Below are 26,233 nucleotides of genomic sequence, written 5' to 3'. Positions count from 1 at the left end.
TAAGTTGAAAGTTTGATAAGGAACATTATAGTTACATAGTTTTAAAGTATCTCCCCTGAAGATATTTATAGCAAAGGGAAAAGAGTAATTTTACAGTGGAGAAGCCTGGGAGGAACTATCTTAAAGTGATCAAAGTAAATATAGCCAATAAAGGACAAAACTGAGTGTCAACTGATAGGATGCAATGAAAACATACACTGCATCAATTTTGTGATATTTCTGCCAAAGCTGGGTAACCTGAATTCGATCATGAGGAATAATCAGAAAAACCCAAATTAGGGACATTCTAAAAGTAACCGGTCTGTAAATTCTAAAAGAGTCAAGGTCATGAAATGCTTTGGCTGTGGAACTTCCCTTCTGAAGAGACTAAAGAGACACGACAACTAAAGACGACGTTAATTCTGAAATGAATCCTTTCATTAAGGTATCCTTCAGTAAAGGATAAAACTGGACAACTGGTGACATCTAAATGGGATCTGAGATTTAAATGGCAGTAATGAATCGATGTTAATTTTCTGATTTTAACGATCATATTGCGGTTATATAGGAGAATGTCCTTGTTTACAGGAAATCACAGTAAAGAATTAGGTGGTGACAGGGCATCAAATTGGCAGCTTACTGTCAAATGGTTCAGGAAAAAACTTTGTTTAATATATTTGCAATATTTTCAATGCCAAGTATGAGGCTGTTTTTAAAATACATCTCTTTTTTTAAATTAATTAATTTATTTTTAGCTGCATTGGGTCTTCGTTGCTGTGAGCGGGCTTTCTCTCTAGTTGTGGTGAGCGGGGGCTACTCTTCCTTGTGGCGCGTGGGCTTCTCATTGCAGTGGCTTCTCTTGTTGCAGCGCACGTGCTCTAGGTGCGTGGGCTTCAGTAGCTGTGGCATGTGAGCTCTAGAACGCAGGCTCAGTAGTTGTGGCTCATGGGCTTAGCTGCTCCACGGCATGTGGGATCTTCTCAGACCAGGGCTCGAACCCGTGTCCCCTGCATTGGCAGGCGGATTCTTAACCACTGTGCCACTAGGGAAGCCCAAAATACATCTCTTCATACCTATTCATAATGAAGTCAAAAAACTAGGAACAGAAGGGAACTTCCTCAACCTGATAAAGGGTGTCTATGGAAGAGCCACAGCTGGCAACATAATTAAAGGTGAAAGACTGTTTTCACCCTAAGATCAAGAACAAGACAAGGATGTCCACTCTTGCCATTTCTATTCAACACTGTACTTGAAGGTTCTAGCCAGGCCAATTCGGCAAGAAAATGAAATAAAAGGAATCCAAATTGGAAAGGAAGAAGTAAAGCTAGCTCTTTTCACAGAAGACATAATCTTGTATATAGAAAACAAAAAATCAACAGTACTTCTCTATAATAGCAATGAACAAACTAAAATTGAAATAAGAAAACAAGTCCATTTACAATAGCATCAAAAAATGAGACAAATAAATTTAACAAGGAAGTAGAAAACGTATACAGTGAAAACTGCAAAACTCTGTTGTAAGTAATTAAAGAAGATCTAAATAAATGGAAAGAACTCCATATTCATGGATTAGAAGATTTAATATCTTTAAGATAGCAATACTCCCCACATAGATCAAAATCCCATCTGGTTGCTTCTTTGCAGATATTGACAAGCTCATCCTAAAATTTGTATGGAAATGCAAGGGACCCGGGATAGTCAAAACAATCTTGAAAAATAAGAACGAAGATGGAGGACTCACACTTCCTGACTTCAAAACTTACAATAAAGCTATAGTAATCAAAGTAGTGTGGTCTGGATAAGGACAGACTTACATATTAATAGAATAGATTGAAACCCTCACCCTTACAATCAACTGATTTCTGACACGGATACCAAAACAATTCAATGGGGGAAAGAATAGTCTTTCCAACAAATGGTGCTGGGACAATCAGACATCCACATGCAAAAAGATGAAGCTGGACGCCTACCTTACACCATATACAAAAATTAACTCAAAACAGATCAAAGACTTAAATGTAAAAACTAAAACAATAAAACTCTTAGAAGGAAACATAAGGGTAAATCTTTATGACCTTGGATTAGGCAGTGGTTTCTTAGGTATGACCTCAAAAGCGTAAGCAGTTTAAAAAATGATAAATTAAACTTGATCCAAATTTAAAACTTTGTGTTTCACGGACTTCCCTGGTGGTCCAGTGTTAAAGAATCTGCATTCCAATGCAGGGGACGAGGGTTCGATCCCTGGTCAGGGCACTAAGATCCCCCATGCCATGGGGCAACGAAGCCCGCGTGCCACATCTACTAAGCCTGCGCACCTCAACTAGAGAGCCCATGTGCTGCAAACTATAGAGCCCACATGCTCTGGAGCCCGCACGCCACAACTAGAGAGAGAAAACCCACACACCACAACTAGAGAGAAGTCTGCGTGCCGCAACAAAGATCCTGCATGCCACAACTAAGACCCGACGCAGCCAAAACTAAAAAATATATAAGTAAAACTTTGATTCTTCAGTATACGCAAATCAATCAATGTGTGATACATCATATTAACAAACTGAAGAATAAAAAACCATGTGATCATCTCAATAGATGCAGAAAAAGCTGTTGACAAAATTCAACACCCATTTATGATAAAACTCTCCAGAAAGTGGGCATAGAGGGAACCTACCTCAACATAATAAAGGCCATATACAACAAACCCACAGCAAACATCATTCTCAATGGTGAAAAACTGAAAGCATTTCCTCTAAGATCAGGAACAAGACAAGGATATCCACTCTCACCATTATTATTCAACATAGTTTTGGAAGTCCTAGCCACGGCAATCAGAGAAGAAAAAGAAATAAAAGAAATCCAAATTGGAAAAGAAGAAGTAACACTGTCACTGTTTGCAGATGACATGATACTATACATAGAGAATTCTAAAGATGCCAGCAGGAAACTACTAGAGCTAATCAATCAATTTGGTAAAGTTGCAGGATACAAAATTAATGCACAGAAATCTCTTGCATTCCTATAAAAATGAAAGATCAGAAAGAGAAATTATGGAAACATTCACCACTGCAACAAAAAGAATAAAACACCTAGGAATAAAACCTACCCAAGGAGGTAAAAGACCTGTACTCAGAAAACTATAAGACACTGATGAAAGAAATCAAAGATGACACAAACAGATGGGAGATATACCATGTCCTTGGACTGGATATTGTGAAAATGACTATACTACCCAAAGCCATTTACAGATGCAATGCAATCCCTATCAAATTACCAATGGCATTTTTTATAGAACTAGAACCAAAAATCTTAAAATTTGTATGGAGACACAAAAGACCCCGAATAGCCAAAGCAATCTTGAAGGAAAAAAACGGAGCTGAAGGAATCAGACTCCCTGACTTCAGACTATACTACAAAGCTACAGTAATCAAGACAATATGGTACTGGCTTAAAAACAGAAATATAGATCAATGGAACAGGATAGAAAGCCCAGAGATAAACCCACGCACCTATGGTCAACTAATCTATGACGAAGGAGGCAAGGATATACTGTGGAGAAAAGACAGTCTCTTCAATAAGTGGTGCTGGGAAAACTGGACAGCTACATGTAAAAGAATGAAATTAGAACACTTCCTAACACCATACACAAAAAAAAACTCCAAATGGATTAAAGACCTAAATGTAAGACCAGACACTATAAAACTCTTAGCGGAAAACATAGAAAGAGCACCCTTTGACATAAATCACAGCAAGATCTTTTTTGACCCACCTCCTAGAGTAATGGAAATAAGAACAAAAATAAACAAATGGGACCTAATGAAACTTAAAAGCTTTTGCACAGCAAAGGAAACTATAAACAAGACGAAAAGACAACCCTCAGAATGGGAGAAAATATTTGCAAATGAATCGACAGAGAAAGGATTAATCTCCAAAGTGTATAAACAGCTCATGCAGCTCAATATTAAAAAAAAAAAAAACCCGGGGCTTCCCTGGTGGCGCAGTGGTTGAGAATCTGCCTGCTAATGCAGGGGACACGGGTTCGAGCCCTGGCCTGGGAAGATCCCACATGCCGCAGAGCGGCTGGGCCCGTGAGCCACAACTGCTGAGCCTGCGCGTCTGGAGCCTGTGCTCCGCAACGAGAGAGGCCCGCGCATCGCGATGAAGAGTGGCCCCCGCTTGCCACAACTGGAGAAAGCCCTCGCACAGAAACGAAGACCCAACACAGCCAAAATCAATCAATCAATCAATCAAACATACGCATCTGATTCAAGATCCTCATTAAAAAAAAAAAAAAAAAAAAAAAAAAAAAACCCAATCAAAAAATGGTCAGAAGACCTAAATAGACATTTCTCCAAAGTAGACATAAGACGGCCAAGAGGCACATGAAAAGCTGCTCAACATCACTAATTATTAGAGAAATGCAAATCAAAAGTACAATGAGGTATCACTTCACACCGGTTAGAATGGGCATCATCAGAAGATCTACAAACAACAAATGCTGGAGAGAGTGTGGAGAAAAGGGAACCCTCTTGCACTGTCAGTGAGAATGTAAATTGATACAGCCTCTATGGAGAACAGTATGCAGGTTCCTTAAAAAACTAAAAATAGAATTACCATATGACCCAGCAATCCCACTACTGGGCATATACCCAGAGAAAAACCATAATTCAAAAAGACACATGCACCCCAATGTTCACTGCAGCACTTTACAATAGCCAGGACATGGAAGCTACCTAAATGCCCATCGACAGACAGAATGGATAAAGAAGATGTGGTACATATATAGAATGGAATATTACTCAGCCATAAGAAGGAACTAAATTGAGTCATTTGTAGAGACGTGGATGGACCTAGAGACTGTCATACAGAGTGAAGTAAGTCAGAAAGAGAAAAACAAATATCGCATATTAACGCATATATGTGGAATCTAGAAAAATGGTACAGATGAACCAGTTTGCAAGGCAGAAATAGAGACACAGATGCACAGAACAAACGTATGAACACCAACGGGGGAAAGCGGTGGGTGGTGGGGTGGTGGTGGGATGAATTGAGAGATTGGGATTGACATGTATACACTGATGTGTATAAAATGGATGACTAATAAGAACCTGCTATATAAAAAATAAATAAATAAAATTCAAAAAAAAAAAAAAAGACCTCCCCCTACTCGACCCCAGACAAATGGGAAGGATGGATTTCTCATGTTCATAGTGCTGAGGGGACTCAAAGGGTCACACTGTGCGGCTCTTGATCTCAAGGAGCGTACAATCCACTATGTGCCAGGCACAGTGCCAGGCACTATGGATAGATACAGTAAGGCAGGGAGGGGGCTCATGGTCCAGATGGTAACATAAATATCAATTCAAGAGATATCACTAAAAATAACAAACTAAAAAAGTCTAAAAAAAAAAAAAAAAAAAAAAAAAGAGATATCACTAGGTAGTGAATAATGGCGGCCAAAAGAATGATAGAGATTGAGTTTTCAATCCATGGTCCTTGACTCATTGGTGGATCATGAAAGCAAACTTAGTGAGTGGTGGATGTGATCAGCATCTTTTTTTTAAACAGTAGAATAGAAGGAAAAATAATGAAGCTTATGGCACATATTTCAAATACTGCTTTGTGAAACTTTTCTTTTTCAGTTATATATCAAGCTGCATGTGTTTCAGTCATGATATAAAATATGTTTATTACTGTGGATTACAGACATAAAGTTGAAAACAACTGACTTCACAGGAAAGAGTGATCAATGTACTTATGAGTAGCCAGGGAAAAATACCCCAGAAATACAGGACCCGCCACTGAGTAGGTGCTCCAAAAATGTTTATTGGCTGTGCATGCTATAGGACTTTAAGGGAAGGCAAATAAAGCAAACTCAAAGGCCCTAACAAGCGAGGGGAAATTCATGGGATCAAATGTGGAGGCCGCTCAGGCAATGTATCTTGTATCTGGGATCCGTCCACTTTGCTCCAAGGCCATTGCTGCCATTCTAATGCAGGTCCCTGTCATCTCTGGTCTGGACTCTGACAAAGGCCTCTAAACTGGTATTCCTTCTCCTCTAGCCCTCTGTACCAGGAAGTAGTGTGTTCAGCTGTAACAGGAATCCCTACCTCAGTGGTTTAAATAAGTAGGGATTTATTATTCACATGTAACAAAAAGTCTGGATGTAGACTGACCAGAGCTTATATAGCAGCTCAAGGGTGTGATCTGAAAACCAAGCTCTTCCTATCTGCCTGCTCTATATCCTTAGCATGAAACCTTCATCCTCATGGTTTCAAGATGACTGCTGTACCTCCAAGCATTGTATCCTTTTCCCAGATAGGAAGAAGAAAGAGTGTAGGATAAAGGAACATACCTTTTTTCAGTAAAACAACAGCCTCCCCTGAGACTATTGAAGTCCACTCAGTAGACTTCCAAATTATATCTCATTAGCCACTTATACTGTCACATGGCCTCCCAAGAGGTTCCTTGTGCCAAGGGAACCAGTTTGCATTTTTGACTGAACACACTGAAGCCTTGACCAAAAAACAGGGTTTTGTTAGTAAAAAGAAATGATGTCTAGGAGCATCGGCTACATCCCCTTTAACACAGCCCTTGCTTCTAATCTTTCGATGGTTTTCCATTGCTCTTAAGAGCAAATCTGAAATCCTTAATGTTGCTGTTATGGACTGAATTGTGCTCCTCCCCCCCCCCCAATTCATAAGTTCATATGACTAAAAGGTAAACTAAGGCATATTAAAGATTTTAAGAGTTTATGTGAGCAAAAATCAATTAGAACTGGGCAGCAGCCAATGCAGCAGATAGAAAGGAGCTCCAATTATACAAGGAAAAAAAGCAGGTTGGTTATTGTAAGGTCACTTTCCTTTAGGGGATGACAGAGGTCTCTCGGGCAGATTATCTAACTAGTGCAGATCAGACAACTCCTGATTGACTGGTTTAAGATTCCATTTCTGGGAGAGCCAAAACTGTAATTAAGTCTCAGTTTGATGACATGGGGCTTATAAGCAACTCCAAGTTGTATAAGCAACTCCATTTTGGGCCTGTTGTCTTGTTTTTTAACATCCCACTACTTCAGAATGTAACTGTATTTGGAGATAGGGCCTTTAAAGAGGTAATTAGGTTAAAATGCCTTTAGGGTGGGCCATAATCAAATCTGACTAGTGTCCTTATAAGAAGAGATTAGGACATACAGAGACACCAGGGATGCATGGGCACAGAGGAAAAGCCATGTGAGGACACAGAAAAGGCAGCCACCTGCAAACCAAGGAGAGAGGCCTCAGGAGAAAGCAAACTGCCAACACCTCAATCTCAGTCTTCCAGCCTCCATTTCTCCACTGTGAGAAAATAAATTTCTGTTGTTTAAGCCAAAAAACCCCCACAAAACTTTGTGCTTCAAAGAACACCATTAAGACAACCTACAGAATAGGACAAAATACTTGCAGATCATATATCTGATAAGAGACATATCTAGAATATATAAAGAACACTTACAACTCAATAACAAGACAACCCAGTTGAAAAAAATAGGCAAAGGATCTGAATACACATTTCTCCAAAGAAGATATATAATAATGGATAATAAGCACATGAAAAGATACTCAAAATCATTAGCCAGCAGGGAAATGCAAATCAAAACTGCAATGAAATACCATCACACACAGCAGGACGGCTATAACAAAACACATATATAATAACAAGTGTCAGCAAGGATGTGAAGAAATTGGAACTCTCGTACAGTGTTGGTAAGAATGTAAAGTGGTACAACTGCTTTAAAAAAGTCTGGCAGTCCCTGAAAAGGTTAAACACAGTTTACATATGACCTAGCATTTCCATTCCTAGGTACACACCAAGAGAAATGAGAACATATATCCACACAGAACTTGTACCTGAATGTTCATAGCTGTCTTATTCATAATATTTCAAGACTGTAAACAACCCAGATGTCCATCAACTGATTAATGGATAAAATGTGGCATATCCATATAATGGAATATTAATCAGCAATAAAAAGGCATGAAGCACTGACACATGCTACAACATGGATAAACTTTGAAAACATTATGCTAAGTGAAAGAAGCCAAACACAAAAGACCACATATTGCATGATTCCATTTATATGAAATATTCAGAATAGGCAAATCCTTAGAGAAAGAAAGCAAATTAATTGTTGCCGGGGGCTAGAGGAAGAGGGAAATGAGAAGTCAATGCTAAAGGGTAAGGGATTTCTTTTTGAGTGGGTAAAGATGTTTAAAATTGCCTGTGGTCATGGCTGCAAAACTCTGTGAATATACTAAAAGCCACTTAATGGCATACTTTAAATGAGTGAATTGGATGGTATCAATAAAGCTATTATAAATATATACAGCATTTATATTATTACAACCCGTAATTTGTCCATTACTCTAATATTTGTGAAAAGATGCTTTGTATTTTGCTGAGTCATGATAACATTAGTACCAGTTTGGCTGGTCGATTTATAAGTTTAAGTACAAACAAATACCCATTTTACCTTAAGAAAAAAAAAGTCTATTTTTTTTTTGAAGAGCTCCTGACTTATTTATTTATTTATTTATTTAATTTTTTGGGCTGTGTTGGGTCTTCATTTCTATGCAAGGGCTTTCTCTAGTTGTGGCAAGCGGGGGCCACTCTTCATCGCAGTGCGTGGGCCTTTCACTGTCGCGGCCTCTCTTGTTGCGGGGCACAGGCTCCAGATGCGCAGGCTCAGTAGTTGTGGCTCATGGGCCTAGTTGCTCCGTGGCATGTGGGATCTTCCCAGACCAGGGCTCGAACCCGTGTCCCCTGCACTGGCAGGCAGATTCTCAACCACTGCGCCACCAGGGAAGCCCAAAAAGTCTATTGTTTTAACCATGTATCCAACTGACCAGACAGCCTTGTCTACTCAGCTTCTAGGAATGGTATCTTCCCAGTGTCAGTGTGCACATCTGCCTTATTTATCTGACCTGATCTACCAGAGACCCTAATGTAGTCATCTTGTTTCTCTTGGCCTTCCCCACTCTGTTACATTATACTTATCATCTTCTTGACATGCTGTACACTAATTTTTTCACTTTTCCCGCTCTCTTCTTGTTGGGCATCTCTAGAGATGCCTCACAGATTGGAAGAGACTTGCTACTCCTTTTATGTTTGCCCATCTAGCCCAGGTTGATGGCTCTACCTACTTTCCTAGAAACAAGCTTAATGCCCTTCTACACCCACCCACTCTCACTCCTTCAGCCTTGCCCAGGTTCTAGACTATAAGGTGAATTCAGAGGCAGCAGAGCTACCTGAACTGAATTCAACTTCTTAAGAGATGTAGGATTCTTTTATTTCTCTGTCAACTACATTCAGTTGCCATAAGGATCAAATAACATGATGTGATAATTCTTTGTAAACCATAAACAAAGCAGGGGGTAGTCCTGATTACACAATCATTTCTGTAGCTTCAGAGCAATTTATATGTGTATTTTGCTCCATTTTTACTATTACCAAAAACTATGACTAAAAACTAGTAAGACTGATTTCTTCTAATCACTTCATAGCAAGGCTCATGAATCTACATGCTTACAAGGCCAAACAGGTAACATAAATGAGCAAACTGTGGTGAGAAGGAATACATGTCCCGCATGAAAGGGAGGTAAATCTCAGCTCAGGCCAACTGCTGCCAGAGAGCAATGTGGGCCCAGTATCACACATCATGCCACTTTCCCTAAAGGGACTGAACTCTTGGGATTTTTAAGTGTTTATACACATTTAAAAAATAACAACTGCAGAGACTTCCCTGGTGGCACAGTGGTTAAGAATCCGCCTGTCAATGCAGGGGACACAGGTTCGATCCCTGGTCCGGGAAGATCCCACATGCCGCAGAGCAGCTAAGCCTGTGTGCCACAACTACTGAGACTGCGCTCTAGAGCCCACGAGCGACAACTACTTAGCCTATGTGCCACAACTACTGAAGCCCACACGCCTAGAGCCCACGTTCCTCACCAAGAGAAGCCACTGCAATGAGAAGCCCATGCACCACAATGGAGACCCAACGCAGCCTAAAATAAATTCAAATAAATAAATAATAGAATAAAAAATAACAACTGCAAAACATATTTGCATGCCACATCCCAGCCTACTGGTCCACAGCCATATACTTTATAGTTGGCCAGAATAACTCTCTAAAATAAAAACAACACCAAGTGAGGAGACAGCAACATTTTAGCACAAGAAAACAGAAGAGACTATACATCAGTAGAAGCCAATGCTGTTCAGAAATCAAAACTTATTGGACTCAGGGATTTTGAAGCTACTTAGTCCAATGCCTAGTAAAAAAAAAAAAAAAAAAAGGCCCATGCAAAGTAACCCGTTCAAGATAACAAAACCAACCCACACCAAAGAGGGCTTTAACTCAGGTCTGACTACTAGACAGTGACTTTTCCACTGTATCACACTGGCTCCCAAGGGAACAGACTTATAGAAAGAATAAGACATTTTGTCACGGGATGGCAGTTTGGAGTACAAACTCAGAACCAGGAGTCCAGTTCACTGATATCTTCTTGGAACAGACTCTGAGCTCAAGAATATTTTACCCTAAATTAAATGGTGCCCAATACCTAGCCCCTTCAGATAGTGGCTAATGATGTGTACATGGTGACTTGTATTAGCCATCAGCAGAGCACACAAAAACCACCAAGTAGCCCTAGGGAAGAAGGGAAGGTGGGAAAACTTTCACCAACCAAATAAAGAAGGAAAAAAGAAAGCTAATGTTTGTTTTCATTTCTTCTTGTTTGAAAAGCAAATCTCAAATGCACTTGCTCCATAAAAACAAATCTTTTAAGTTCAATTAAAAACAAAGGATTTCATTCTTTTTTATGGCTGAGTAATACTACATTTTGTGTGTGTGCATGTGTGTGTGTGTGTGTGTGTGTGTGTACACCACATCATCTTTATCCACTCATCTACTGATGGCCACTTAGATTACTTCCACATCTTGGCTATTGTAAATAATGCTGCAATGATCACAGGACTCCATATATCTTTTTGAATTAATGTTTTCATTTTCTTCAGATACATACCCAGGAGTGGAATTGCTGGTAGTTCTATTTTCAATATTTTGAGGAACCTCCATACTGTTTTCCACAGTGGCTGCACCAATTTACATTCCCACCAGCAGTGCACAAGGGTTCTCTTTTCTCCACATCCTCACTAACACTTCTTGTTGTCTTTTTGATAATAGCCATCCTGACAGATGTGAGGTGAGATCTCTTTGTGGTTTTGATTTATTTCCCTGATGATTAGTGATGAGCATCTTCTCATGTGCCTGTTGGCCATCTTTATGTCTTCTTTGGAAAAATATCTATTAGATTCTCTGCCCATTTTTTTTCTTTTAGATTTTTTTTTTTTTGATGTGGACCATTTTAAAACTCTTTATTGAATTTGTTACAATATTGCTTCTCTTTTATGTTTTGGTTTTTTGGCCCCGAGGCATGTGGGATCTTAGCTCCCCGACCAGGGATCGAACCCACACCCCCTGCACTGGACAGCGAAGTCTTAACCACTGGACTACCAGGGAAGTCCCTCTCTGCCCATTTTTTGATTGGGTTGTTTATTTTGATGTTGAGTTGTATGAGTTCTTTGAATATTTTGGTTATTAACCCCTTATTGGATATATCATTTCATTGTAGCATGACTTACAATAGCCAAATTATAAAATAATCCAAGTGCACATCAATAGATGAATAAAGATGGGAGAGATACATGTGTGTATATGTGTGTGTGTGTGTGTGTGTGTGTGTATCTCAAACAATGGAATATTACTCAACCATAAAAAAGAATGGAATCTTGTCATTTGCAACAACACGGATGGACCTAGAGGGTATTATGTTAAGTGAAATAAGTCAGAGAGACAAATACTGTATGATTTCACTTGTATGTGGAATCTACAAAACAGAACAAATGAACAAACAAACAGAATCACAGATACAGAGAACAAACAGGTGGTTGCCAGAGGGGAGGGGGCTAGGGGTGGAGAGAAATAGGTGAGGGAGATTAAGTACAACCTTCCAGTTACAAAATAAATGAGTGATGGGTATAAAATGTACAGTGTGGGAATATATTCAATAATTATGTAATATCTTTGTATGATGAGAAATGGTAACTAAACTTATCATGGTGATCATTCTGAAATGTACAGAAATATCAAATTGCTATATTGTGTAACAGGAACTAACATAGTGTTGTAGGTCAATTATACTTCAAGAACAAACAGGGACTTCCCTGGTGGTCCAGTGGTTAAGACTCCGCACTCCCAACACAGGGGGCCCAGGTTCGATCCCTGGTTAGGGAACTAGATCCTGCATGCCACAACCAAAGATTCCACATACTGCAACTAAAGATCCCGCACGCGGCAACAAGGATCCCGCATGCTGCAACTAAAGACCCGGCACAGCCAAATAAATAAATAAAATATTAAAAAAAAAAAAAAAACTCCTAGAAAAAGAGGTCAGATTTGTGGTTACCAGAGGTGGAGGGATAGGGGAAGGGGGAACTGGATGAAGGCAGTCAAAAGGTACAAACTTCCAGTTATGAGATAAATAAGTACCGGGAATGTAATGTACAACATGATAAATATAATTAACACTGTTCTATGCTATATATGAAAGTTGTTAAGAGAGTAAATCCAAGAGTTCACATCATGAGGAAAAATATTTTTTTCTATTTCTTTAATTTTGTATCTATATAGATGATGGATGTTCAGTAAACTTACTGTAGTAATCATTTCAGGATGTATGTAAGTCAAATCATTATGTTGTACACCTAAGACTTACACCATACTGTATGCCAATTAGATCTCAATAAAACTGCAAGAAAAGAATAAATAAAATGGAAATACGCAAAGAACAATCAAAAGAAAGGGGAGCAAAAGAAAAGTTATATGTCTTTTTTTTGTCAAAGTTCTGCAAAGGGCCTCTTCAAAAGTTTGTTGCTTTAACCATTTGCTAAATAATCTGTAAAATCATTTAATTCTCAAGTATTTAGAATCCTACAACTCTAGAGCTGGATGGAAGAGTGGAGGCCATTCAGATCATCTTTCTCAATTTTGTAGATTTATTCTACAAATATGTAGATTCATACGAAAACCCAAATCTACACTTTTCTGTTTAGGAAATCATTAGAAGATTTTTAAAAAGTTATCTCCCATGTGCTCTCTTTCTCAAGAAGTTACTGGAATACATGTTTCAAATATACCACGTATCTTTTGAATGAAGGAGCAAACCAAGATAGAACAAAATATGAGATTCAGGAAATTCATTATTAGAGAGAAACAAAGGGAAATTCCAGGCAACCACTTCACAGCAGGCCTGGAGCAAAACTAGTCCAGACTGCAGCTCAGGGGAAAGTGTCTGGAGGGAAAGTCTCCAAGGAAAAAATATGGAATCAGTACATCATTTAATAAGTTTGGTCATGTGAGAAATTGTACTAAGCGGCTGTGGAAGCAACTGGGAAGAAGCAGAAATAAGTAAACAGAAAATGACAAAAGGCAAAAACAAAAATATGAACAAGAAAAAGAATGTAATCAGATTACACTACTTAGCCTGGCAGTGAATAATATTTGCAAAGGCATAATAATATAAATACTGAAGACTGCTATATCCAAAATCTGTGATATAACTAGTTTGGTAAGATGGAGCAAGAAGGAAGGATAAGGGAAGAGAATTAAATCTTTATCTACCGTAAAAACAAATCAACAGATAATTCCTAAAATTAAGAAATCAAGGAATAACAGTATTAGCATATTATTTGGAAATATTAAAATAAATTTCAAAATAAATAGCTTAAAAAGTTGAATGTGGGGACTGCCCTGGCGGTCCAGTGGTTAAGACTCTGCCCTTCCACTGAAGGGGACGCAGGTTTCATCCCTGGTTGGGGAACTAAGATCCCTGCATACAGCGCAGTGCAGCCCAAAAAAAAAAAAAGTTGAATGTGGTTGCCTCTGGGAGCAGGGAACTGCTGTTTTTGCTGTAAACCTTTTAGTACTATTTAACTCTTAAAACTCTGCCTGTATTACTTTGGTAAATATAACAATTAATTTTTAAAATCAGCCATGTATTAAATAGATTCATTTAAGTTTTCCCTTAAAAGGCAGACTGTTTGATTTTTAGCATATATGTAGTAGGTCATGTGTTCTTCAGAAAAAAATCACCAGTGCAAGTACTGAATTCAGACTCTCATTCCTTAAGAGAGTCAATTACGCATTAGGTTTGCCCCACAAGGCATTTTTTTTGTATTTAATAGACAGAAGAAAACAAAAACAAAAACAAATGAGTTGCAGGGCCCATTATGCTAGTCACTGAATTGCTGGATATTTTTTATCCAGTTACTATTGCAAGTGAACTTGGATCCTTTGTGACAAAAAGCTCCATAATAAGCAGTATTATCTTCCTCATAAACTGATCTTGAGTGAGACTTTGTTGCTATACTACAAAGGCAACTATACAGCTATTTAAAAAATTAAAACTATTAAGAGCACCGATTACAAACATTGATATGTATCAGATGAGCTGTCAAAGGAATATTCTTTATTATTATAATGGTTAGAGTGGCAAGTGCAGAAGCGAGGAAACTGGTTAAGAGGCTATTATAGTAATCTGGGTAAAAGGGTGATCAGAACCAGGGTGGTGGCAGTGAGAAGAGTCTGAATCTGGATGTATATGCTGACTGGATGAGGGCTATGAGAACAATAAAGGAGTTAAGGATGACTCCAAGTTGTTAGCCTAAACAAGTGGAAGAGCAGAGGTGTCATTACCTGAGATAAAGGAGAAGTTGGTGGCAGGAGTAGGTTTTGACGTAGACGATTTGGTGACAGGTTTTGGACATGATCAGTTTAAAATGTATATCAGGGGCTTCCCTGGTGGCGCAGTGGTTGAGAATCCACCTGCCAATGAAGGGGACACGGGTTCGAGCCCTGGTCCGGGAAGATCCCACATGCCATGGAGCAACTAAGCCCGTGTGCCACAACTACTGAAGCCCGTGTGCCACAACTATTGAAGTCCGCCCACCTAGAGCCTGTGCTCCGCAACAAAGGGGAGCCCCCACTTGCCGCTAAAGAAAGCTCGTGCCCAGCAACGAAGACCCAAAACAGGCGCAAAAAAAAAAAAAAAAAAAAAAAAAGGATGTATATCAGACATACAAAGGAAAATGTTGAGTAGGAAGTTTATTACCTAAATCTGAAATTCAGGGGAGAGGTTCTGGCTAGCGATACACATTTGGGAATTGCCCAAATACAGATCAAGCCAGTTTCATAAAACTTCTGTGATGATGGATATATTCTATATCTGCACTGCCCCATTTCGCAGCCACAAGCCACATATGACTTGAAATGTGGACAGGGTGACTGAGGAACTGAATTGTTAATTTTAGTTAATTTACATTTAAATAAGCACATGTGGTAAGTGGCTACAAATTGGACGAAACACGTATATGTGATTGGATGAGAACCCTGGTGAGTGTAGGTAGAGAAGATTGGGCACTGGGCAAGCCTACCACATGGATTATTTGTGATAGAAAAAAAAAAAGAAACAACTCAAATCTCCATCAACAACAGAATAAAAAAATAATTAGTGACATTTTCACATAAGATTGTCTTTCAACAGTGAACACATACATCTATGTGAATGAATCTCAAAAATACTGTTAAATGAAAAAAAGTAACTCAGAGAAGAAAATTTTCCATAAAGGTCAACAACAGACAAAACTAAACAATGTACTGTTTAGGAATATATTAAGATTGATAAAGCAATAAAGAAATATCAAGGGAATTAATATCCAAATTCAGGATAACATCACCTCTCCAGGGGAGGTGAGCACAAAGGGCTTCAAAGTTACCAGAAATTTCCTAAACTGGATGGTGGGTACACAGGTGTTCATTTTGTTATTCTTCTTTGTCCTATACACCCTGGCATGTATAATATTAAATAATTAAAAGAGTCAAAAATTATGAGGCAGTATATGGTTAAATGTAAAATGGGTATTTCAAAATATCTTAAAATCATTAAGTTCAGAAAAAGGAAAGATAACTGTGTGACCTGTATAAGGTCTAAAAAGGACAGGTTGAGTCATATAAAGAAAAGAGGGAAGGGCATTCTAGAATGGGAATCAACAGGTCATGTACAAGAATCAGTAAATTAGTGAGTCTGACTGGAGAAGAGTGAAGTTAGGTTGAAAAGTTGGGCTAAGACCAGGTTATGAGATGCTTAAATGCTAGGTCAAGAAGTTTGGACTTGATCTTGAAATAGTGCATAACCACTGGTGGTGTCTAAACAAGACAACAGCAATGATAAGCATCAACTAATAGGAAAATAGGAGGCTGGAAAAATCAGTTATAAAACTTGAAGATGTGAGATGTCAGGGAAGATTTATTATGGCCTGAACTAGGATCCTGATGGATAATCAAGTTTACTCCAAGAAACTTTAAGATGAAAGATTGAAGAGAGTTTGGTCTTGGGACTAGGCAGTGAAGGGAAAAGAGAGATTCATAGATTACTCCAATTTTCAAGCTAAACTGAGAAAATGATAACACCAACATATGCAAAACTAGGAAAATCAACAGAGAAAACCAGTGTTGAAGGAAGACCATTAATTCATTCATGGGATAAATATGTCAAGCAGTGTGATATCTTCCCCTCGGGGAACAGCCTGTGAGTCCTACTTTTTTCTTTCTTTCTTTTTTTTTTAGTTACATACTTTTAATAGGCAAAGAGAAAGTATACAGTCCTCTGGGAAGAATAAAAGCTTTTATAGCTTTTAACTCTATAAGAATTTTATAAGTACCATTTTATTTTATTTATTTATTTTAAAATTTATTTGTTTGTTTTTGGCTGCGTCGGGTCTTCATTGCTGTGCGTGGGCTTTCTCTAATTGCGGCGAGCAGGGGCTACTCTTCATTGCGGTGTGCGGGCTTCTCATTGTGGTGGCTTCTCTTGTCGCGGAGCACGGGCTCTAGGCGTGCGGGCTTCATTAGTTGTGGCACGCGGGCTCAGTAGTTGTGGCTCACGGGCTCTAGAGCGCAGGCTCAGTAGTTGTGGCGCATGGGCTTAGTTGCTCCGTGGCATGTGGGATCTTCCCGGACCAGGGCTCGAACCCGTGTCCACTGCATTAGCAGGCGGATTCTTAACCACTGCGCCACCAGGGAGGCCCAGTACCATTTTAAAAGAAGAGTACTGTGGGGACTTCCCTGGTGGTCCAGTGGCTAAGACTCCATGGTCCCAATGCAGGGGGCCTGGGTTCCATCCCTGGTCAGGGAACTAGATCCCACACGCGTGCCGCAACTGAAGATCCCGCGTGCCTCAACGAAGACCTGGCACAGCCAAATAAATAAATAAATAAAATTTTTTTTTTTTTTAAATAGAGGAAAACATGATCTACTAATTTAAAAAAAAAGAGTACTGTGATAATAATACTGAGTTGCTTTTCAAAATAAATTGAAAGAAGGAACAGAACACAAAAATGGAGATGCTCAGTGAAAGGTCAGAGGTGAAGGAATGGACGAGTCACTACATGACTGAACACTACTTGAGGACAGAATTTATAACTGACTGTCTTTGCATCCCCCACAGCACTGAGCACAGTGAGTGATCACTACAGGACAGACATTCAAGTAAGGCTGAATGAACAGACAGAAGAGTGAGGGCAGACTGAAGACAAGCCAGTTAGGAAGACACTACCCAAGCCTTCAGAGCCCAACATACCTTAGAGGATCTAACCCTATGGAAAGAGAGTTTAGCCTTATCACCCTGGCTGAAAGGTAGGCTGAGCCTCTGGTACCTGTTTAGGAGATATAAAATACCAACAGGAAAACGGAAAGGAAACCCATTCTCAAGGAAACATATACTGAACTTCCGCTCCCCACATTACTCTCTAATGAGACCGTGCCCAGCTCTAACCTTTAAGGCAGATAGGCAGAATGTAACTTTTTATGTGTGCGGCTAATGCTAAAGATATTCAAGGGCATCCGGTCCTTTTAAATTGTTAAAAGACATTGTTCTGGTTAAAAGTGGTTTAAAAGCCGGAATCTTAATAGGTAGCCCCACCTGGCAAACCACTGTTTCTTAAGCCTGTAGAACAGAGAAAGGCAAAGTAGAGCTACCTGCAAAGTGAGATGACTGGTGCTCAAGTGCTTCAAGTGGTTGCCAGGAACTGGGCTATTACCTCCAGGTTCCCCTAGGTTCAGATGATTCTGCAGAGCTCCCGTTTATCCAATATGGCTGAACAGAGAACAATGAGGCTGCTTTTTAAATGAATTGATCTTATACAAATGCTGTAAGACCACTTCTTTCTCAAGAGGTTAGAACAGGAAACGAATGCCGAAACACTGGCAAAGGCAGTATAAAATAACAGTTAAGAGCTCAGGCTCTGGCACCAGACAGACACTGGTTAAATTCCAGCTCTTCTGGTAAATAGCTACGTAACCATCTCTGTTAACGCATTCTTCCTACTATGTAGAGTAGGATTGAGTGCCTTCCTTAAGATCGGAATATATGGTAACTTCCGGTGTTAGTATGTTCCTTCCTAAAACTACACCCTGATCCCTTTGATTGGACCTGCATTTTCCTTACTAGCTTCAGACACTAATTTTTAGTGTAGAGCTTTCTAAATGGTTGATCTCATTTATTACGCTTTGAATCTCGAATTTCCCTCTCTGAGAACCACCATATTTTGAAGCTCTGGTTGTTCAACCCATGCCCTGGACTTCATCAATGAAAGTGAAGAACAGTGGCAGAAAACCATAGAGAAAAGTGAATTGCAAGTAGAACATATAAACCTTTTAGTTGTATAAAACTTAAAATTGATGCTTTCTGTAAAGTCACAAATTCTGTACACTGGAGATAAGGTGGAGCGAAACACAGCCTATTAGCAACAATTTTAAAAAGTGTTCTGACGTGAAGGAGGCCCAGGAAGGTACCCCACCTATGCTCAGCACCTCCACTTCCCTTTCTAAACTCAGGGATCTTTTTGCATGTTGTAGTGGATTCTGGGATGTAGAATCACAAGAGGGAAAACAAGTTCCACAGATTCTTCATTTGCATTAGGCCTCCTTTAGTACCATTACTACTATCCTAGTTCAGGCAGTAAAGACTAAGGCCCAACCAGTTTCTCTGCCTCAGGCCTCTCCACTCCCTTACAATCCTGCACACAGCTACCAAACTAATTTCCTAAACAACCAGTTTCATTAGATCACTTCCCACCTCAAAAACTCCTAATGGCTCCCTACCTATTATTCACCAGAAAAAGCCCAACTAAAATCCAAAGGTCAAGCTGGCATTATCCTACTTTTATAACACAGGACTTGTTTCCTCCTAATTCCCCCAAGGAAATTCTCTAAGGCTCCGACTAATCTGCTCACCGTCCTCCCAACACAGACAGGCTAACCTGCACACCTAGGTAGGATTACACCCACCTTCTGCCTTTCCTTCAAAGGCTAGCCCAGACCCCCTCCTCTGTCTTTGTCCCGCACCATTCTCCTAAAACACATCCTGCCCAGCTTCTGACCCTCTCAGCTGGCTATGCTCTCGTGGCATCTCAATCCGCTCCAGCAATTATGAAGGCAGACCATATTACACAGAGGGTCATCACTGTACCCTGCACTTATTAGGTCCCAGATACTTGTTAAACCAGACGAAGAGTTCAAATAATGTACCTAAGTAGGGCAAGACAATACTGCCCATCTTTGCCAATTCCTCTTTATTCACAGTAAAGGGTATTCAGCGTTCGCTACAACGCTGACAATTTCTACCACACACAGAGCAGCCAAGTGGAGAGAGCACGCCACCGGATGGCAAAAACCTGCGTCCCAATCCTGGTTTCTGCCACAATCTCTCCTGGACCTCGGTTGTCCCAGGTGTAAAACAAGGGAGCTGCGATGAAGGATCCCAGGGTATCTTTCGGCTCCCAAATTCCCTCCCACAGTAAAGCCAACATTCGGCTACTCGCTAAGGCGGAGGCCGGCAAACTTTTACACTTCCCAAGGCTGGCATTACCATAGAGGAGTGGAAACTCAGTCCGCAGAGGAAAAAGCGGAGCTGAGAGGAAGGTGAGAAGCGGTCTCCCTGGACTCAGATCCTTTACCCCATGGCAAGGTACAGTCCGCCTCGGCTTCCCAGTCCCTCACAGGAAGACTCTCCCGAGAGTGGCGCGGCCCGGCGCGGCTCCTGGGAGCGGGCCTGGGTGACTGTCCGCGCCCGCGCCCCGCGCCCCCCGCACTTGTGACACACGCCCGCTGACCCCGGGTCACAGCCTCCGTCCGCCCTCACCGCCCGAGGGACACCTTCCTCTCCGGGCAAGGGCCCTAGCTCCCGCCCCGCGAGCAGCCCTTCCGGGCCCCGGGCGGCCTCAGTGCGGCCGTCCGGGCCCCAGGCCGGCGGGACAGGCGGCGTGAGGGGCGGCGGCGGCGGCTTTAAGTGCTGAATCACCACTTTGCAACCCGAGCTCCAAACCACCGTGACCCAAGGGCCCCGAGGGCCCAGGCGCTCCGCTCGGCTTACCCACAGAGGCGCTCCGGACGGGGCAGGCGGGCGCCGAGGACCGAGCGGAAGGTGCTGGACAGCGCGGGGTGCAGCAGCCACGTTAGCCGGTACTGCATACCCCAGCGCAGCCGCCGGGACCACAACGAACGCTTCCTTCTTGCGCCGGAGCCGGCCTTGCTCACTGCGCATGCTCAATCCGCCGCGCCGCGCCGCGCCGCGCCGCCTCCCGGGAGTCTCCGAGCGGCCGCCTCCCCGGGTTTTGCCTGGAGCCAGACAGGGCGGGGACGGAGGGCGGCCAGGGCCGGAGCTAGCGGGCGGGCCGGAGTCTGGCCGGGGAGCTGTGGGAACCCAGCCACCAGGCTTCCCGGAGCGGGGAGGGGCCCGGCCGGCTCACGCCAGGCGCACGCGTGAGGGCGGCGATGTGTATCTGGCTCTGTGTTAGCAGGGGTCAGGGGGCTCACGAATACTGTGAGGACCCAAGGGACCACGTTTGCGGAGGCGCCCTCGTTGGTTGTCGGCCCCGGCAGTGCAGGTGTTGGAACAAGGTCCGCGGACTAGGCGGCCTCGCATAAAACCAGTCGGCGGCGGGCGCGCGGCCCGCGGGCTCCCTCTAGAGCGCGGTGGGGACGTGGACCGCGGGGTAGGGGACCGGGGAGAAGTTAGACTCGAGGGCCCCCCCAGATGGAGGCCGGGACCCTGGGAGGAGTTTCCATCCTGCGAAACTAGCAACCCTTCAAAGAGCAAGGTGGAGATGGGACAGGCCACAGCAAAACAAGGCTTTCGGGGGTTTACAAATCTAGAATAGAAACTACCACTCTGTACTACTACTACTATATTTTTTTAAAAAACATTTATATGTAGTACTACTACTATTGTCAGTGTACTTCAGTCACTATTTGTAAGACAAGACTTTTTTCCTCCCGATGGCTTTCTGCTGTTTTGCATCCGAAAATAATTTAATAGTTGTTATGAATCTGACTTTCCGTTACATTATTTTACAGGGGTCTTTAAAGAAAAGCGAAATTAGGGTCAGCAACTCTCTAGCTTAAGTGCTTTTAGGTTCTTGATGTGGCATACCGGAGACTACAGCCAAAGACAGTGCTCTGAATCCTGTTATAACTTCAAATGGGAATTCAGGAGGATTCCTTAATCAACTGGTTGCTTCATCAAAGAGGTACTCGGGGATCTTTTTTACCAGTTTTTGCTAAAGGCAAACCTTTTATGGATGAAAACTGAGATAGCAGAGAGAAGGAAGCATTCCTAGTACAGTGTAAGGTAAAATTTCACAATGTTACTTTCTAGTTCCAGCCCATCTGTATTAGTTTCCTGTGGCTGCCATAACAAATTACCACAAACTTAGTGGCTTAAAACAAAAGAAATTTATTCTCTCACAGTCTGGATGCCAGAAGTCCAAATCAAGATGTTGGAAGGGCTGCACTCCCTGCAGAAGGTCTTAGGGGAGAATCCCTTCTTTGCCTCTTTCAGCTTCCGTGGCTTGAGGCCATATCACTCCAATGTCTGCCTCCGTCTTTACATTGCCTTCTCTTCTCTGTCTTTCTTCTTTTGTCTCTTATTAGGACATTTGTCATTGGATTTAGGGCACAATCAGGTAATCCAGGATGATCTCATCTCATCCTTAACTTAATTACATCTGCAAAGACACTTTTTCCAAATAATGTAACACAGGCTACTGGGTTTAGGACGTAGACATATCTTTTGGGGGGCCTTTACTCACCCCACCTTTCTAGCCTCTACACCTGCCATCCACCAACTCCAATTCACACAGCTGTCACAGCTAAATTGATGCTTACAACAATACTAACTTGTCAGTGCTCTTTCAAGCCCTGTTGAAAAGGCATTGCCTTTACAAAACTTTCCTTCAATTCCATTCCTCACATACCCCATTGGAAGTAACACTCTCTGATCTGAGCCGCCACTCTCTAAAGGCATTTATTTGACTCTTAACCTTCCATATGGGTAAGAAGCAGTAGATTAGGAATGATGTCTTTATCATTTTTGTATATCATCTGGCAGCAAGCACAATGCTTAGGCAATGCTTGTCAAGTGCATGTTTGCTGAATCTTATTAAGCCTCTAGAAGTAACTACCATTTATAGGAAATACAGGGGACAAATGTGTTAACTTACACCATAAGGATACAATCAGCAAAGTTTAGAATGTTTGGAACATTACACAACAAATGACTCTATTACTTTGACAAATAAATTGCAAAATAAAAAAGAGGAAGGAGAAGCCTATGGATTAAAAGGGACTTAAAATTGTCAGGCTATGACAAGCTGTTATCAAATTTGAATGAAAATGCAAAGGGCCAGGAAGACCCAAGCCAATCTTGAAGCAGAATCTGAAACACTTAACACTACCAAATTTTTTTCTTTTTTCTTCTTTCTTTTTTTGCCACACCACGAGGCTTGTGGGATCTTAGTTCCCTGACCAGGGATTGAACCCATGCCCTCAGCAGTGAGAGCACAGAGTCCTAACCACTGGACTGCCAGGAAATTCCCACCACCAAATATTAAAAGTTACTATTAAGCTATAGTAATTGAGATAATATGTTAATGGCATGAGGGCAAATAGGCCATGGAAAACTATTTAGTAGTATCTACTAAAGCTGCACACATGCGTATGTTATGACCCAGCAATTCCACCTTTAGCTGTATACTCAGAAATGTAAACATACATCTACAAAAATACATGTACTAGAATGTTCATAGCAGCATAATTATTAATAGTCCCAAACTGGAAACAGTTCAAATGCCATCAAGAGTAAAATGCACAGGAAAAGTAAACTGGGGAATAGTCACACAGTGGAATACTATACAGTGATGAAAATGAACATACACAAATTACACTGGACAATATGAATGAATCTCACAAACATGATGAAAGAAGCCAGACCCAAAAGAGTATATGCTATATGAGTCCATGCTCTTTCAAGCCCTATTGAAACCAGACCAAACTAATCTATAGTATTAGAAGTCAGGTTAATGAGTACTCTGGGGTCTGCAGTGACTGAAAGAGAATGCAGGGAGCTTGTTTTACATGGGTGTGTTCAGTTTTTGAAAATTAATTGAGCTTATGATTTATATACTTTGCTTTTTGCAATACTTCAATAAAATCTTCAAAAACAGATCATCTTCAAAAATGTAAAGCAAGAAAAGAGACATTAACCAAATGAAATGCTTGGTTCTTGTTTAAATCCTGATTTGAACAAACCCATTGTGGAAAAGAAATGTTTATGAGACAATTAGAAAAATAAGAACACTGACTAGAATTTTGATGATATTAAATAATCAATTTGTGGGTTATGTTAGTGGCTGTTCACAGCAGCTTTTTTTTTAATAGAGTCCTTTGAAATAATATGATGCCTAGGATTTGGTTCAGAATAATTCCATCTTCGGTGGAAGATGAGGTAAGAGGGGGAATATTGGTCATGAACCGATAATTACTGAAACTGGATAATGGATGTCTGGGGGATTTATAATACTATTCCCTTTGATTTTGTATATGTTTGAAATTTTCCATGATAAAAAGTTTTATAATGTATATTAGTTTTAAGTACAGTACTATGGTAATAAAATACCTAAAAGCAACTTTAATTTTTTCAAATGTTTATAGATAAGTGATTTATTAATTATAAATTTATTAAAAGTTTTCGTAAATGACTCCTACTTGCTAGTCCTTAATGGTGAATTTGAGTTACTTTATGGGCAGTTCTTGAAATATTAATGTAAAAATTTATAATTCATATTTTCCACAGCTAAGACTACTCTTGATTTATCCATTCAACAAATATGAGCCCAGGCCTTGCTTTAGATGTTGAGGATACCTCAGAGAAAAGAGCAACCGGGTTTCTATTCTTGTGGGGTTGATACTATAGTGAGAGAGAGTAACAAATTAATACGTATATAAAGTAATTATATAATTTGATTAAAATAATGTTAGAGGGGACTTCCCTGGTGGCGCAGTGGTTAAGAATCCGCCTGCCAATGCAGGGGACACGGATTCGAGCCCTGGTCCGGGAAGATCCCACATGCTGCGGAGCAGCTAAGCCCGTGCACCACAACTACTGAGCCTGTGCTCTAGAGCCCGCGAGCCGCAACTACTGAAGCCCACACGCCTAGAGCGCATGCTCCACAACAAGAGAAGCCGCCACAGCGAGAAACCCGCACACCGAAACGAAAAGTAAATAAATAAATAAATAAATAAATAAATAAATAAATAAAATAAATTAGAGTAACCGCGGTGGATTTTCCTGCTGTCAGCGTCACCCAATTAACAGTTCTGGGACTTCCCCTCCATCAACTCTACTGCCCCTCTGGGTAGAGGGAGGTGGCAAAGATCTCACCATCTATGCTGAGGGGCCTTATGCATGTCCTGGGCTGTTGACAACAGGAGTGTGCACATGGGACAGTTTAGGTGGATGCGCAGCAAAAGTTCAGAGCATAGGGTTCAGGGTTTGGGCTGCATAGGCAGCTGCCAATGGAGAGCCAGCTTCCATGGCCCTTCTCATTTGCTAACTCTCCACCAGTTCCTCTCCTGGGATTTATGTATGTGTGTGTGTGTGTGTGTGTGTGTGTGTGTGTGTGTGTGTTTTAACAGCCCCTAACCTCCATTAGCTTCTTCCTCCTACATCCCTTTCTCTCCATCTGAGGTACCACCCAGGAGTTTCTCAACTAGAATTTGAAAGTTGTGGAGGGCAGTCATCTGCTTCTCTCTCTGTCACTGCCTTGCTCAGGGTTCTTCTCAGGGCCTTCCCTTAAGAGCCTAGTTTGAAAATTACACACATTGAATATTGTTTTTTCTCTTTGCATTCCTGCTATAAGAACACTAATTCTCCTGGACACCCTCCGTCTCTAGAGAAAAAGTCCTGAGGTACGGCAGATAAAGGAAAACAGAGAGAGTAAAATTTCAGCATCTTCTTTTGCTATGTGGAGAAAGAAAGAAATGGGGTTTCGGGCTTCCCTGGTGGTGCAGTGGTTGAGAATCTGCCTGCCAATGCAGGGGACACGGGTTCGAGCCCTGGTCTGGGAAGATCCCACATGCCGCAGAGCAGCTGGGCCCGTGAGCCACAGTTACTGAGCCTGCACGTCTGGAGCCTGTGCTCCGCAACAAGAGAGGCCGCGACAGTGAGAGGCCCGCGCACCGCAATGAAGAGTGGCCCCCACTTGCCACAACTAGAGAAAGCCCTCGCACAGAAACGAAGACCCAACACAGCCATAAATAAATAAATTAAAAAAAAAAAAAAGAATGCAGGATCTAGCTATTAAAAAAAAAAAAGGGGGTTTCATGAGAGAGATTGGGGGTCTCCTTTAGACAGAGTAGTTGGGGAAGGACTCTCCGAGGAAGTGACATTTAAGTTGTGACTTGAAAGGTAAGAGGGAACCAATTACAAGAACAGGTGAGGGAAAGACTCTAGACAGCAGAAACATCAATCACAAAGGTTAAGGACAAGAGAGAGTCTGGCATGTTCTGGAACTTGACAGAAGTTCAGAGTACTGGAAACCTCTTCTTTCCCTTTCTCTCCCAATGAATCTTTGCTACTGAGATGCTACTATTAGAACACTAAATAGTAACAAAAATTTGCATTTGGGGAAACTCAATACTTAAGCATTTCAGGATTTTTTTTTTAACACATTTATGTACAGTTCATGAACTGATTTTTCCTCGGTTTATAAGCACAAGCAGACATGCTTACTATTTTTTCTCTTTGGCATTCATATCCATAGACATACA

General features: G+C 41.2%; 1 protein-coding gene across 2 annotated transcripts in view; it reads right to left on the bottom strand.

Annotated features, from left to right (window-relative positions):
• The window catches only part of IDE (insulin degrading enzyme), a 112,306-nt gene extending 91,512 nt beyond the window's left edge, over positions 1-20,794 (bottom strand). The window contains exon 1 of one of the 2 annotated variants that reach the window (XM_007187493.3): positions 20,499-20,794. In XM_007187493.3, the coding sequence (XP_007187555.1) occupies positions 20,499-20,596 (98 nt within the window). In that variant the 5' untranslated portion in view covers positions 20,597-20,794. The remainder of the gene's footprint in view (positions 1-20,498) is intronic. The other variant, XM_007187492.3, reaches the window with a different exon arrangement.
• Between the last annotated feature and the right edge of the window lie 5,439 nt (positions 20,795-26,233).

This window comes from Balaenoptera acutorostrata, chromosome 16, assembly GCF_949987535.1.
Source record: "Balaenoptera acutorostrata chromosome 16, mBalAcu1.1, whole genome shotgun sequence".
Classification (NCBI taxonomy): Eukaryota; Metazoa; Chordata; class Mammalia; order Artiodactyla; family Balaenopteridae; genus Balaenoptera; species Balaenoptera acutorostrata.
The sequence above is the reverse complement of the archived record's forward strand: the minus strand, read 5'-3'. Positions and strand labels throughout refer to the sequence as shown.